Here is a 16,578-nt window from a genome sequence, read left to right on the forward strand (position 1 = left end):
GGCCTTGAGGCCTGCCTGTTCCCTCTCCCTAGGATGAGGATATTTGCACACTTGCTCCTGTCTTGTTGAGCCTGTCTGAAATCTAGCCAGGAGCTAGTGTACCACACCCCAGATACAAAGTGTTTCATCTGTTTCTGTGAGGAAATGCTCATCTTACCCCACAGAACCCTTAGGTTTTCCAGAATTGGACAGGTTGGAAAACAGGTACAGAGGGAAGCAGCCACTTAGACACCTCTCTGTAGTTACCTAGTGTCCAGTAAAGAAGGCAGCAAACTGGTATAGATGGGCTCTACAAATTGTGAGCTGTGGCTATGCTCTGTGCAGCCTGCCATTCGAAGCCTCCCACCTGGCTCTGCATCTCTTGTGACCAGAGAGCTACCCCAGGCTGGGCCTGCAGCCGTGGTGGCTGCAGAGCATGTACCTCACCAGCAGAGGGCAGACTACCATAGCTTATGGAGCAGAAGACATTAGTGCTTTGCATGTATCATCCATGGGAGGTGGCTCACCTTTCCTCCTGGGTCTTAGTTTCTTTATTCCTTTGAGTTCTCTTGAGGTTCCATCATGACTCCAGTCCCCTTCAGCACTTTCACCCCACAGTATTGGCCATTTCATGTTCTTTAAAAATATTTTTTTGCAGTTTCACAGCAATAAGAAAAAGGAACACAGTTACAGCACATTTGCAAGTTTTTTGTTTCTGTTTTTCTTTATTTTTTTGGAGACAGGGTTTCACTGTCTGTAAACCAAGCTGGCCTGGAACTCAGAGATCTTCCTGCCCCTGTCTCCTGAGTGTTGGGATTAAAGCTGTGCACCTCTACTGCCCAGTGTACATTCAAACGTTACAAATAATGCTAAGCTTTTCATTGTTTGAAAATCAATTGTGGTTGTTTTCTGGGATTCTAATTAAAACAGTTGTGACTTCTGGGGTGTAGCTGGAGTTGGGGGATGGGAGGCTCCTGCCTCAGAACAAACTGACCTTGGGACTCACCTTGGGTGGGCTTGTGGCATGGTACAGACTTCATCACCCAGGCTTCAGGAGGCTGGGGGTGGGGGAGGCTGTGTTTCCTTGGGTCCTAATCCCATTCCTGCCCTGTGCAAACATTTCCTGATGCCCAGGCTTGACCCAGATGCTAAGGAAGAAGAATGGTTTTTTGTTTGTTTGGGGTTTTTTTGGAGACGGTTTCTCTGTATTGCTTTGGAGCCTGTCCAGGAACTAGCTTTATAGACCAGGTTGGCCTCGAACTTAGAGATCTGCCTGCCTCTGCCTCCTGAGTGCTGGGATTAAAGGCATGTGCCACCAATGCCCATTGAAGAGGAAGAATGTGACCTAAGGGGTGGTAGTTCTGGCCTCACACAGCAAAATAGCTTGGTCTGATTTCTGACAGGGTATGGCTTGCTTCAGGGGAGCCTGGAAGTTTCCCATGGTCCATGTGCCATTATCTTGAGCTCTAGGTAGTCTTCACAGAAAGTTCAAGTTTGGGTTTCATAGGTTCATCTGTATCTTGGTTTGTTTTTTTTTTTTTTTTTTCCCTGTAGCCTTGACTGTCCTGGAACTTGCTCTGTAGACCAGGCTGGCCACAAACTCTGAGACACTTGTTAGCTGCTCTGTAGGTGCTAAGAATTGAACCTGGGTCCTGTGCAAGAGCAGCCAGTGCTCTTAACTTCTGAGCCATCTCTCTAGCCCCTTTGTGTGATTTCCATAAAAAGCTGGACAGTGCTTGGAACATCAAGTTCCAAACTTTTTTTTTTCCTTTTGTTTTTTGATTTTTTTTTCAAAAAAGGGTTTCTTGTAGCTTTGGCTGTCCTAAAACTAGTTCTGTAGACTAGGCTGGTCTTGAACTCAGAAATCTGCCTGCCTCTGCCTCCTAAGTGCTGGGATTAAAGGTGTGTTGTGTGCCACCACCTCCCAGCTAAATGTAGCTTTCTTTTTTTTAATAGTTTTTATTTCATTGTATTTTGTGTGTGCATGTGCGTGCTGTGCGTACTTGTGGAGATGAGAGAGGATCCTGTAGGAAGTACCTCTTGCATTTGCACATCCCAGGAATTGAACTTAGGTCTCCAGACTTGTAAACAAAGTGCCTCTACCCACTGAATGCTGATCGTGGATCTTGTATATATGTTTTGTTTGGCTTTACATACTTTGTATGTGTGCCATACACATGTGGAGGTAGAGGATGACTTGTAAGAGTTTATTCTCTTTCCAGGGTGTGGATCCCCAGGAGGGAACTTAGGTTGTCAGTTTTCATGACAGGTGCCTTTACCTGCTGAACCATCTCTCCAGTCTCCAAGCCTGGCTCTTAAAGCTTGTGCCACCTCAGGTTACCTGTGTGACAGTCTTCTTGGCTGTGCTGGGAAGTTCACAGAGCAGGACTGTTCCCAGGGATGTGTGGAAGAGGTAAAGCAGTAAATCTACCAGCTCCATCTTTAATCCCTCTTGGGCATTCAGACAAACACTGAAGGCTGGAAATTCTACCAGAAACTTGGCCATCTGTGGAAGACCCTAGCAAGGCCACTGACACTGCTCATTTGGTTTCAGCTGTTGCTGTCACCTTGAGTGGGAAGCCACAAACATGCTGACCCGAGGTGGCCCCTGTGTAGATTACCATTGCTCCTGGGGGTCACACTGCAGGGTTCTGTGAGATGGCCTTATCTCTAGACCAGAGGCTTTTGTGTCTTAAGAAGAACAAACTGGACAAAGTTCTTGTCATGGTCCCCATCATGATGTCATCTCTGAGGTCTGCCTGGCTGCTGGGGGACTACTCAAACCATGAGGGATGTCCTGGCCAGAGAGATAGGTAGGGGTGACACCAGTTTAGTAAATGAGATCAATGCTGTCCCAGCCTCACCTCTGGGGACCCCGCTGATGTCACCAGTGTGAGCCTGGGGAGCAGGGCGGGGCTGAGCTGGGAAGATCTTACCTCTGACTCTGCTAGGGGCCCTGCAGTTAGGAGCTCTTCAGTTCTGACTTGCAGCATGCCCTCCCACCAGACCACAGACCCCTCTCCAGCCCGGGGCAGCCCAGCCCTGAGGGAGATGGAACCCAAGGACCAGCAGCTCATGGTTAGTACCTTTCCTCATATCCCCATGCTAACTCCAGCCCCTTCCTGCCTCAACCCCTGCCACGAAACCCCAAACCCTGTGCTTGTCGTGGGTTAGGTCTCAGCCCTTTTAGGACCAATGTCCCACTCCTGGTTCCTACTTTCCCAGGACCCAGTAATACTCACACTCACCCTGATGCTCCAGACCCCTGTATGCTGCTACTCTAATCCTTGGAAAGCTCTGGACTATGACCCCAGCTGTGGAGCAAGCCTCTATCCTGGCCCTCCTGTCAGGCTCCTTGTGCCATTTGGCCTTGTGATGAACTGCATTAAAACCCCACTGGCACCTGTGATCTGTTAAGACAGAGACTGGCCCCATGTCATCTATGTCCCATCAAAGATACCCTTTGGGCTGGGCAGAATTGAGTGACATGCAAAACCCAGGGTCCCTCTCCTGAATGCTCATAGTGGGCTAGAAGATGCAGATGTATTTCCTTTCTGATCACAGCTAAAACATCTATGTGACCTTGGACAAGTTGCTCCTCTGTGTTCTGTGGCCATGATGTCACCACCAATTCCTCAGAGCCTTTCTGGGAGGCAAGAACAGCTCCATGCAAGCAGGGGCTAGGCTTGAGTGGGGGTAGGACTCTTACCCCCTCCCTGAGAGCACAGAGACCACAGGTGGATGGTCCAGCTGAGGGTCTTGGTGCTGCCTGTGCCCTGTCCACAGGTAGCGCTTCGGATCCGCCCACTCAACAGTACAGAACTGGAGGAAGGAGCCACTGTCATCGCCCACAAAGTGGGGGACCAGGTGAGACTAAAGGACACTGAGCATTTACTCAACGGGCACACCTGGGGCCTGGCTCTGTTCTGCGGCAAAGCTGAGCTGACAAGCACTTTCCACACAACTGTGTGTGTGTGTGTGAGAGAGAGAGAGAGAGCGAGAGAGCGAGAGAGGGATAACTTGCTGGAGCTGGGGTGTGTGTGTGTGTGAGAGAGAGAGAGACAGACAGACAACTTTCTGGAGTTGGTTCTCTTCACCCCTGTGTGTCCCAGGGATCAAACTCAGGTCCTCAGGTTTGACAGTAGTAGTTTAACCACCGCTGAGCTATCTGGCAAGCCCTTCTTAGTTTTTGAAACACAGACTGTCACTAGGACCTGGGGCTCATTGATTAGGTTAGATTGCTTAGCCATTGAACCCCAGGAGTTTTCCTGCCTTTGCCTGCAATTGTGTGCCACAACGCCCAGCTACTTGGGTATGTTCAGGTTCTGGGGATCAAACGCATGTCCTTATGTTTACATGCCAAGCATTTTACTGAATTATCTGCTTAGCTTTTTAAAAAATATTCCTTTGTGAGTCTCATTTTAAAGTCAGGTTCACCTAGCACTTCACTATATACCCCAGGCTAGCTAGCCTTGCACTTACAGCGATCCTCTTGCCTCAGCCTCCCAATTTCCTTTCATTAACTGAAAGTACATTAGTTACTTGGGGCTCTTTGCTTCAAAAACATCTCTGCTGAGACACCAAAATGAGGATATGGGGCAGACAGGGTGGCAGGAGACTTTGGCAGACCCCATCAGCATGCCAGGTCTGGTTTTAGAAACTGGCTGCAGGGAGGGGCACATGCTTCCATTACATCACTAGGGACTGCCCTTCAGAGAAAGACTCAACACTCAGTTGTCTACACCTCAGAAGCCTTTACCTTTGGCTGTCACTTAGAAGAAATCTCAAGCCAGGCTTTGTGAGATAGGCAGAACGTCCCTGATGGTGAAGAGGGAGATTAGCGAGGTGGTCCGTGAGACGATGCTCAGGCAGGGTGTTTATACTTGAGCCAACAACCTAACATGTGGATAGACATAGATCCCTGCCAAGGGCTATCTGCTGGAGCTCAGAGCAGCCAGGGCAGGAGTACACTGGCAAAGCTGCTGTTGGGGTGAATCAGCACTGAGGTCACAGACTGCTAAACAGTGCACACCAGGTGCCAGCCAGTGTTCAGACCCAATAAAGTCATATGTCAACTTCAAAGGTGGGCTGAGTAGCCAGGGTAGGGCTGGTGCTTCATATATGTGACTGTGAGCAGCGCAGAGGACAATGCATAGGGCTGGAGAAATGGCTCAGGAGTTAAGTGCACTGGCTGCTCTTCCAGAAGAAGCACCCATGTGGTGCTCACAGTCATCTGTCAACTCCAGTACCAGACCGGACACCCTCTTCTAGCTTCTGTGGGCACCAAGCATACATGTGGTGCATATATACACACAAGTGCACGTAACATACACGTAACATAAAAATAAATCTTCAAAACACAGCATGTTGAAACAGGAAGGCAAAGGGCTTGAGGAACAGATCAGTAACTGCTGTGTATGCATAAGGACCTGGGTTCTAGCCCCAACTTATAGGAAAAACTGAGCGCGGTAGCAAGTGTTGGTAATCCCAGCACTAGGTCGGTAGAGACAGAGGATTCTGGCGTTCCGTGATTGGTGAGCTCAAGGTTAAGGGAGAGACCATGTTTTAAAATAAGGTGGAGGGGTTGGCTATGGTGGTACACACCTTTGATCTCAGCACTCAGGAGGTAGAGGCGGGCAGACCTCTGTGAGTTCGAGGCCAGTCTGATTTAGAGAGCAAGCTCCAGGACAGCCAGGACTACATAGAGAAACACTGTCTCAAAAAAACAAAAACAAACAACAAAAAAACCCCAAAACAACAACAACAACAACAAAAAAAAAAACCAAAAAGGTTGAGAACAGTTGAGAAGACAGCAGAAGCCAGTCTCTGGCCTCCCCAAGTACTTGCACACGTATACATACATCTATGTGTGCACACTCAGCCAGTCATGCACACAAAAAAATCAAGGTGGAATTAGCACCACAGAAAATTCACTGTTTTAAAATTTTTCTTGAGATAACCTAGGTTAGTCTTGAACTCCTGCCTCAGCTCCCAAGTGCTGGGATGGCAAAGCTGCACCACCACCTCCCAGTTCAAAATCTCACCTCCTTCTTTTCAAATTTTTAAAAATTAAATTAATTAAAAATATAATTACATCACTTCCTCAACATCCCCCCTTTTCAAGTAAACAATCCAGGGACATTTAGTCCTTTTCAGCTATATAATTCTAATAGACAACCCCCACCCCATCCCCACTGCAACACACACACACACACACACACACACACACACACACACACACACACACACACACCTGTCACCTGCCATCTGACTTCTGACTCTAGTTTCTGGACATCCGGTGTCTGAGTAGTCACGTGTGTGGTATGTGTGGCCTTCTATGTGTGGCTCAATGTTTTTGAGGTTTACCCATGCTGTGATAAGTTTAATTCTCTTTGTCCTCTCTCCTCTTCTTCCCTTCTCCTCCCCCCTCTCCTCCTCTTCCTGTCTTCCTCCCCCTGCCCTTTTCCTTCCCTCGCCTCTCCTCTTCCCCTCTCCTCTTCCCTTCCTCCTCCTTCTCTGCTCCTCTACCCCCCTCCCTTTCTCCTCTTCTCTTTCTATTTAACCATGTAGACCAGGCTGGCCTCAAACTCATAGAATCCACTTGTCTCTGGTTCCTGAGTACTGGGATAAAGGTGTGCACCATCACACCCAGTTATTGTTCTTTTTATTTTGAAATAACTTCAAACCAATAGATAGGCTGCAAGAATGCCATGGACCTGCTGTTCCCTTAACTTCATGTATTTGCCTCACCTTACCCTTTCTCTGTTGTAGGGCCTTCACCAGATAAGACTGCTCAGACATGGGTTTAAGTCAATTGAAATCTTTATTAGCTGGCTGATGACTACCACTGGGTGTTCTGTATCTCAGTGTAGCCCCAAACCTTTCTCAGAGTGAGCTTTTAAGCACAAAAATCATGTCCATATTTCAGTTAACAAGATCAGTTGCCAGAAGCAGATTGAAAAATCAAGATTAACACATTTAGAGTTTCCCAGACCTATAGACTTTGATGGATTAGGCCTTTGTTTTAGTGTTGGCAGGTGGTGCTGTTTACATGCTGAGTTTTATGACCTGATGGTACTTCCATCATGGAGCCAATTGTGCTAAGGTTTGGGGCCCTGTTTACTCCACTGGTCTCTGACTCCATGTTTCTGGAGCATTTGGGGTCAGTTTGGAGCACAATCCAAACATTCCATCATATGCCTCTTTAAAACAAAAACATTCTCATCTGGGTGTGGTGGCTCATACCTATAATTCTGTCACTGGTTGGTCAGAACAGGAGGATCACAAATTCAAGGCCACCTGCGCTGCAGAACTAGACACCTTCTCAGACAAACAAGGGCTAGGGAGATGGCTCAGAAGATTTTGGTTACCTAGCACCCATGTAAAAAGCTGGGCATGTCTGTAACCCCACACCTGTAACCCTGTAGTGGGCAGAGACAGGAGGGGATGGATGCTAGCTTGCCTCGCTCCAGGCTTAGCGAGAGACCCTGTCTCAAGGTTAGAATAAAGCAGGGTGACAGAGCAGGACATCTGAGGTCCTTCTGTGTGTGCCCATACACCACCAATCATCATACATTGAAAAAAAAAAAAAAAGCCAGACTAAAATTGAACCTTTAATCCCAACTCTTGGGAGGCAGAGGAAGGCCGATCTCTGAGTCTGAGGCCAACCTGGTCTACAGAGTGAGATTCAGGCTGTTACACAGAGAACTCTTCTCTTAAACAAATTGAAACAACAACAACAAAACACAAAACCCAGGAACATTCATGCCACATCTAGGCTTGAGGGATTAACCTGGCTGGGACATTGAGAGAATGAAGAAAAGACCAGCACACAAGTTGGGGTTGCGTGGCTTGCTTAGTTCTTGGATGCAGGAGCCGAAGTCCTTCAGAAACTCAGTGTGTTTATTTTATACAGTTGAACAGGGAGGCAGGGTTATTGCATATCAAACAAGGAGGCAGTAGGGACAGTCCCTGTAGGGAACAGTCTTCAGGCCATACATATCCAGGGGGAGAAATCTAGGAGAGGCATTGTCTGCACACACTTAGTATTTGCACTTGGGCCAGAGGAAGTCTTTGCAATCTCTTAGGGAAGGCTTTAACATTCCCACGGGGGTCCTTGACATGGCTGCGCCCATGTCAACAGCACACATTGACTTGTGACTTCACTCGATTCTTACACATTCAGGCATCTGACTTCAGTAAGGAAATAAGGAAGTTCAAATTGATCCAGCATCTTCTAACCTTATAGACATATTCAAAGTTCTGCTGGCTTTTCCCAATAATGTTCTTTTTTTCCCCCCCACACAATTTTAGTTTTTCAAGAATTTTTGTTGTAATTGTTGTTGTTAATTGTTATTCAAGACAGGGTTTCACTGTATAGCCCTGGCTGTCCTGGAACTCACTTTGTAGACCAACCTGGGCCTGGAACTCACAGAGTTTTGCCTGCCTCTGCTTCTTGAGTGATGGATTAAAGGCATACACCACCATGCTGGGCTCAAATTTATTTACTTTTATTTTATGTGTTTGTATGAGTGTTTTGCCTGTGTGCATGCAGAGATCATTAAGAGGACACTCAATCCCCTGAGTCTGGAGGTGCAGATGGCTGTGAGCTACCTTGTGGGTTCTGGGAACCAAATCCAGGTCCCAGCTCCTCACACATTTTTAGGATTTAAATTTACATAATGAGAACTCAGATGAAAGGTATCAAAATAAAAATGGAACTCAGGCCAGATGGTGGTGGTGCATTCCTTTAGTCCCAACACTTAGGAGGCAGAGAGTTCTCTCTGAGGCAGAGAGGTCTCTGTGAGTTCAAGGCCAGGCTGGCCTACAGAGCTAGTTCCAGTACAGCCAGAGCTACATAGAGAAACCCTGTTTCGATAAACTTAGAAAGAAAAAAAGAAACTCAATGGAAATAGTTAAATGTATAAATATGTATAAATAGTTAAATGTGTAGAAATAATCTCTCAAACGGAACACCACACCACTTTGAGTAACTTCACTGGTCAAAAGAGAACGTGTATTTGAAGGGGAATTTACACAAGAATCCTTAACAGCATGTTCAGGAATTTAAGATTTCTCATAAATGCCGATTCAAACAGTCATAACCTTTTGGGTTTTAAATAAAGCATAGATAACATTTGCTGAGGCTTAATCATAGGATAGTTTTATGCCAGAAGTAATTTTCTCCTCATGTGAGTCTCTCTAGTGTCCTAGTGTCTATCCCATCTCATGACCACATAGGACCTATGTAAAACAGGAGCTATAACCCACGTATGCGAGAGGACATGTGGTGCTTGTCTTTCTGGGCCTGGGAAGCTTCTCTTCATATATTTTCCAGTTCCATTTATTTACTGACAAACTTTATGATTCATTGTCTTTACAGTTGCATATGTTTTCATTGTGTGATATATATATATATATATATATCACTTTCATTATCCATTATCAGTTAATGGACATCTAGACTAGTTCTGTTTTCTAGCTGTTGAGAGTAGAGCAACTAGGCTAGAGAGATGGCTCAGTGCTTAAGAGCACTGGCTACTTTTCCAAAGGACCGAGGTTCAATTCCCAGTACTGACATGGCAGCTCACAACTGTCTGTAACTCTAGTTCCAGGGGAGCAAGCATCCCTGTGGTGGAATGGACAGACCTCTGGATATATGCCCTGGATTGGTGTAGCTAGATCACATGGAAGATCTGTTTATAACAGCTGTTTCTCCTCCTCTTCCTCTTCTTCTTCCTCTTCATTCCTCTTCTTCTTCTGTGTGTGTGTGTGTGTGTGTGTGTGTGTGTTTTGTTTTTCAAGACAGGGTCTCACTATGTAGCTCTGGCTGTCCTGGAACTTGCTCTAGACTAGGCTGGCCTTGAACTCAGAGATCCATAGGCCTCCCAAGTGCTGGGATTAAAGCTGTGGACCATCATTGCTGGCATACTTTTAGCTTCTTGAGAAAACTCCTCTCTGGTTTTCAGGATGGCTCCACCTGTAACAAGTACGGTTTTTCTGCCCGCTGCCGCTCGTCTTGTCCCGCCGCCATGCCGCCAGCCCCAAATAATACACAGAGACTCTGTATTTGATACAATACTGTTGGCCCGGTTACTTGTTTCTTATCGGCTAGCTCTGCCTTTAATTATGAACCCATTTCTGCTGATCTATGTATTTTCACATGGCCTTCTCTTACCGGGGAGGCTGCTGGCGTCCAGCTCTCTCCAGACTCTCCATCTTGACTCTCCTTACTACTTCCTATTTCCTCCTTGTCTCCTAGTCCCTCCCATCTTCCTTTCCTATTGGCCAACAGTGCTTTATTATTAACCAGTATGAGAAACATATACAGAATGACATCTCCCATCATCTCCTCTTTTCTATCTAAATAAAAAGAAGGGTTTTAACCTTAGCATAGCAAAATATATCACATAACAGTTATCAAATAAGAATCACAGTTAACACTATTTAGTCCATTAACATTTATCAAGATTTAAGAAACTATTCCATCATCTATTTTATCTTTGTGAGTCTAAAGTTCTATATGTAACTTATTTTTAATCCTGACTAAGGAAAACTATAACCATAACTATCTGTCTTCAACTCCTTCAAAGACCACAGAAGGATAGTATATAAACTCTAGAAATGACAGAAACAACTTGCCTTTTCAGTCACCTGAAGTTCTTTTGTAATCTTCCATCTTTAGCCCATAGGCCATAGTGTGTCTGGCAGACTCTTCAGCAAAGCAGGAAACTTTAAACTGTCTTCTTGTATTGGCAGTTTGTCAGTCACTTTTTTCTGTGTCCTGCAGACTGTCTCACAGACTCTTCCATGAAGCAGGATCTCTGTAGCAATGTCCATCTTGAATCAGCAGTCACTTTTCGTTGGGTCCTGCATGTCCAGTTTATACAGCATAAAGTCAAACAGTCCAGACAAGAGCAGTATCTTGTCCAAATGGCTAGTCTTGCCATATTGGAAGTAAACTCCATAATGAGTTTCTTCAATGTCCATCTTCATCTTCCTTTCTGACGCAGGTGGTGTTGCCAGGAACAATTATGTCTCATTGTCAAGAAAAACCCTAAACCATTTTAAATGCCATATTCTGTAGGTCTTTGAAAGATTTGAAGAATATCTATCTATCTCAAATACATCTCTGCATATCTAGAAAACCTAACTCACCTAGCTATGTTTTGACTATTATAGGTAACTATCTAAAATCTGTACTAAATTATACATTACATTTTTAAATGAGCTATATAAACACAATACATAAACAAGAAGAGAAATATACATGTAACAACATTGACCTTAAATTGTATCAATAAATGAAAATCCATTCCAAAACAAAGTATTCATATCTATACCATAATTCCCTTTTTACCTTTAAAAAGAATTGGCTATGATTATTAACCATTTATAACCAAGTCCATTTAAATGAAAACAAACATTTATAAACAATATTTGGGAATTTGGGCGTCGTTCTTTTCAAACTACTTTCTGTTGATAGGGGGCACTGTTATGGGAATCCTAAGAGGATGCAGAAATCCTGGTTGTAGTCTGTGAGGCTGCTTTGAATGTTGAATGTTGGATCACCAGTGACTCTGTTTCAGGGGGCCTGGCTTGATCAAACCACATTAATCTGGAAGGAATCCACAGCTTTTCATTTTCTGTGGAAACAAAAATAGAAATCCTTTTTCCCAGTAACTTGTCCTTGAACTTAAATGTTGGAGTCAAAGTATTTTTAAAATATATAAATTGAATTAATCCAGCAGCATTTCCTTTATTAGTTGTTGTTATTTTTTCAGTAGTCAAACAATGTAGAGACAACACAATAGCATATAGTAACCAGATTCTCTCTGAGCTTTTTATCTTTACATGGCTTTATTATTACTCTGTTTATTTTACTTTTATTTTTTTATTTTTTGACATAGGGTTTTACTGTGTAACTCTTATCTGTCCTGGAATTTATTCGGCATACCAGGTTTACTTTGCAAATCACAGAGATCTGCTTGCCTCTGTCTCTTGAGTGCTGGGATTAAAGGCGTGTGCCATCACACCCAGCTCCTCTTTGTCTTTTTAAAACCATTTTTTTTTTCTCTCCCAAGTCTCCCATCATCCACCAACAGTGAATAAACCACTAACATTTGTTGACAGGGGTGAGATGAGATCTCAAAGAAGTTGGTTTGTTTCTTTGTTTTGTTGTTGTTTTTCTAGACAGGGTTTTTCTGTAGCTTTGGAGCCTGTTCTGGAACTTACTCTGTAGACCAGGCTGGCCTTGAACTCACAGAGGTCAGCTTGCCTCTGCCTCCCGAGTGCTGGGATTAAAGGTGTCTGCCACCACCGCCCAGCTGCTTGTTATTCTTATATGACACTTGTTCTCAACCTTCCTAATGCTGTGATTCTTTAATACTATCCTTCATGTTGTAGTCCCCAGCCATAAAATTATTTTTGCTGCTACTTCATAACTAATTTTGCTGCTGTAACAAAGTGAACTGTAAACATCTGATATTTCTGATGGTTTTAGGCAATCCCTCTGAAAGAGTTGTTTGACCTCAAAGAGGTCTCCACCCACATGTCAAGAAACACTAATATATAAAAAGGTCACTAATTTATTATTGTTATTATGTTATTGTTGTTTTGTATGTCTGTGTGTGACGTATGTAGCCAAGCATCTCACAGCGTAGACATGGACAATTTTGTGGAGTCAGTTTTTGAAAGACCTGCAGAGCATGGACCTTCACGCTCCCACTCAGGAAAGGCGACAACACAAATCACTCATGAGAAGCGGTCTCGATGCAAATAGCATGAGGAGTTTTTATTCCAAGTGCACTGGGGTCCACAGTCATATGCCACGCAGGGATAGAGGACTGAGGACCTCAAGGGCAGAATTGAGATAGTTTTTATAGGATTTACTTCAAAGCTAACAAGGCCAGTTTCAAAGCTAGCCTGTTATTTTCATTAGGCCTAAAAGCAGTTCAAAACTTGGAATGGTTAATAAGGTTTCCTAGGTTACAGAGATTTCATAGAATACACAGATTTTACAAGACGGTATTGTTTAGCGCACCTGCAAGGACCAGCGGGCTCAGTGGCCTTGTCCTTGAGCGGCTGGGAGAATGTACTCTCCAGTCAGGGAGTTATCTGTATCTATTGGCAGAGGCACTTGTTCTTTCTAGTTTTCCCTTCTTGCCATGAGTCCTGTCTCTTTTAGTCATTAATTTTCTTTGTATACAGGATGACCCATAACAATTCCAAGACTGTTGTTGTGGATAACAACATTCTTCAGAAACTAGGTTGTTATGAATAATAATAATAATTTCCAGAAACCGGTCATCGTGACCAAGCTATCTCATGTGTTTTTCTTTTTTCCTGAGCTTTGCATGCAGCTAGGGTGATTTTTAAATACATGCTGATGGGCTTTTTTTAAATTTCTAACTTTTAGTGGTCATTAGAGAGTTAGGCTGTATTTTTATCCTTTCATTCTCTATACCTTACAGGGTTAGTATTTATTTTTCTGTTGCAGTGGTAAAACATCATGACCAAGACAATTTATTGAAGAGTTTATTTGGGTTTGTGGTTCCAGAGGGACTGTCTGAGGCAGTGCTTGTAAAACAACATGATCAAAAGCAAGTTGGGGAGGAAAGGGTTTATTTTGCTTAAACTTCCACCTGCTCCACCTGCCCCCTCCCCTTTTAGGTTTTTTGAGACAGGGTTTGTGTGTGTGTGTGTGTGTGTGTGTGTGTGTGTGTGTTGTGTGTGTGTGTGTGTGTAGCTATGGCTTTCCTGGAACTCACTCTGTAGACAAGGTTGGCCTTGAACTCACAGAGATCTACTAGCCTCTGCCTCCCGAGCACTGGGACTAAAGTAGAGCACTACCCACCACCTGGCCATAGCCTGCTTTTTTTTACAGCACCCAGGACTGCTAGCCCAGGGGTTGCACTACCCACAGTAGACTCAATCGCTAATTAGGAAAATGGAGACTTTTTTCAATTGAGGTTCCCTCGTCTCAGCTTGTGTCAAGTTAACACAAACTAGTCATCAGGACAGAGTCTGTGGTGACAAAGTAGTCATAGCAACTGGGGCTGGAAGCCGAGAGCTCGTATCTTGAACTGCAGACAGGAAGCAGAGAGAATACATTGGCAATGCCGTGTGGCTTACTTCCTCCAGTAAGGCCACACCTCCTGATTCTTCTCAAACAGCAGCACCAACTGGGGACCATGTGTCCAAATACCTGAGCCTATATAGTACATTTCATTCAAATCACCACACAACCGTCCTGGGGACAGAACTCAGGCTGTCAAACTTGCACAGCAAGCACCCTTATCTCGACCCAGCTAATGATTTGTTGTTGTTGATAACTTTGTATTGTGACACTTTGCTGAAAGTGTCTATTCATTTTAAGATCCTTCTCCTGGGGTGGTTAAGGTCTCTTTTGCATACGATCATATCATCTGCAAATAAGGGTAATGTTGATTATAACAACAAAAATATTTTTCTGAGGCTGACAAGATAGCTCTGCAGGGAAAGGTGCAGTGTGCAAGCCTGGTGATCTGAGTTCAATCCCCAGATCCCACAAGGTTACAGGAGAAAGCCAACTCCTGAAGGTTGTCCCCACCATGGCATGCATACTTCTGCACCCACACAAACTTACACGATAGATAGATAGATAGATAGATAGATAGATAGATGATAGATAGATAGATAGATAGATAGATAGATAGATAGAATATTCTACTTCTGATCCAAGACCCAATGCAGCACATACGTTTTGATCACCCAGTGATCTGTGTGTATGTTTCCTTATCAGCCTTTATGGCTCTTTAGTGAGCAGGGTCTGTGATTACTGTCACTTCACAAATATGAAGCCTGGGTGAAGCCTTCGAGATAGTGTTCTAAGCTCCCACCAGAGTGAGTAGAAGAGCCTGGATGAGATAAGAAATCAAGCTCATTTCCATGGCTCTCAACCCCACAATCTCTTCCCTGACCCTGTTGTTCAAAGGACCCTGGCTGGAGACCTACCTGCAGCCCTGGCCTGGCTCACAGTGAGTAGGCTGCCTTGTGGCACAGTGCATCCCCAGGAGGAGAGAAAGTCAGCTTATGTCATGAAGCAAGTGCTGGCCAGAAGCCAGTAGCCCTGGCAGAGCTTGGCCTCCCAGGACTATAGTTTCCAAAGCCAAGAACACAGAAGGGGCAAGTAGTGGTCATGTGACAGGACCCTCAGAATCACCCAGCTCTGCCTCTACCATCTTGGTTCCTCTCTGATGCTCAACCCCATGTCTGCACCAGTCAGGCTACATTTGGCCTCTACCCACTTCCCTGCACCCATTGTCCCTAGGGCAGAGTCCTTTAATCCCTTTGCCCTCAAGGATCTTAACAGACTTGTTTGATAATAGTGTATATGGGGACTGAGGGGCCCTGGGGACTGACAGGCTCTCAGAAGAATTGGAATCATGTGGGTGGAAGCTTTGGGACAGTCCCTCTATTGTCTTCTCTGGGCCTGTGAAGTGAATGTAGCTGTGGAGTGGCCAGTCCAGCACTCTGCAGTTTCCATAGCCTCCTGCCTTCTCTGATGATGTTAGTTCATGGGATAATAAGGGGCCAGAATGGTTTGGTGGTGGTCTGTTGTGTTGGGTATTGGGGGTGTGAAGCATAGCAGGCTGTTTTCCCTGGGCTTTGGGTTGTCTGTCACTCCCCCCCACACACAATTTTTTTAATGGTGTTTCAAGATAGGGTTTCTCTGTGTAACAGGCCTGGCTGTCCTGAAACTCACTCTGTAGGCCAGGCTAGCCTTGAACTCACATAGATCCTCCTGCCTCTGCCTCTCAAGTGCTGGGCTTAAGGGTGTGTGCCACCCCTCCCAGCATCTGTGCCATTTATATGACTGTGGAGCCCATTGGCTGAGGGGAGTTGTATGGTATGCCTTGGTGAGTGACAGCAGGAGGTCCCCCAGTGAATGAGTGAGACAAGGTAAGGTGCTCACTGTGCAAGCATAAAGACCTGAGTTTAGATCCCCAGAACCCACACAAAGCAGATGTGGCCTCAGGAACCTGTAACCCCAGAACTAGAAAGCAGAGACAGGAGGATCCCAGGGATCACTGGCCATCTGGTCTACCTGAAATGTCGAACTCCAGGCTCAGTGAGAGACCCTGCTTCAAAGACTGAAGTGGAGAAGCAAATGAGAAAGACATCCTGAGGCCAGCAGGGATGGTGCACATCTTTTATTTTTATTTATTTATTTATTTATTTATTTTTACAGAGGGTTTCTCTGTGTAACTGCCCTAGCTATCCTGGAACTGTCTGTCTATGGGCCAGGCTGGCCTCGAACTCGCAGAGATCCACCTGTTTCTGCCTCCCTAGTGCTAGGATTAAAGGTGTGCTTTAATCTTTAGGATACACAGCCAGGGCCTGACTGGCCCCCCCCATGACCCCTCTTTCTTGCTGCATCCAGGTGGTTGTGCTCATGGACCCAGGTGAAGACCCAGAGGACACGCTTCGTGCTCACCGGTCCCGGGAGCGCACCTTTATATTTGACACCGTGTTTGACCAGGATGCATCTCAGGTTCATACTGCTCCCTCTGCCTCTAACTCCAGGAGCTTCCTGGACCTGGATCTGGGCTGTCTCAT

At 45.1% G+C, this 16,578-nt stretch overlaps 1 protein-coding gene across 1 annotated transcript in view; it reads left to right on the forward strand.

The window, feature by feature from the left end:
- Positions 1-2,970: 2,970 nt before the first annotated feature.
- The window catches only part of LOC127237131 (kinesin-like protein KIF19), a 45,760-nt gene continuing 32,152 nt past the window's right edge, over positions 2,971-16,578 (forward strand). The window contains exons 1-3 of the mRNA XM_051205197.1: positions 2,971-3,057; positions 3,766-3,846; positions 16,403-16,513. Of these exons, the coding sequence (XP_051061154.1) occupies positions 2,971-3,057; positions 3,766-3,846; positions 16,403-16,513 (279 nt within the window). The remainder of the gene's footprint in view (positions 3,058-3,765; positions 3,847-16,402; positions 16,514-16,578) is intronic.

This window comes from Phodopus roborovskii, unplaced genomic scaffold (assembly GCF_943737965.1).
Source record: "Phodopus roborovskii unplaced genomic scaffold, PHOROB, whole genome shotgun sequence".
Lineage (NCBI taxonomy): Eukaryota > Metazoa > Chordata > Mammalia > Rodentia > Cricetidae > Phodopus > Phodopus roborovskii.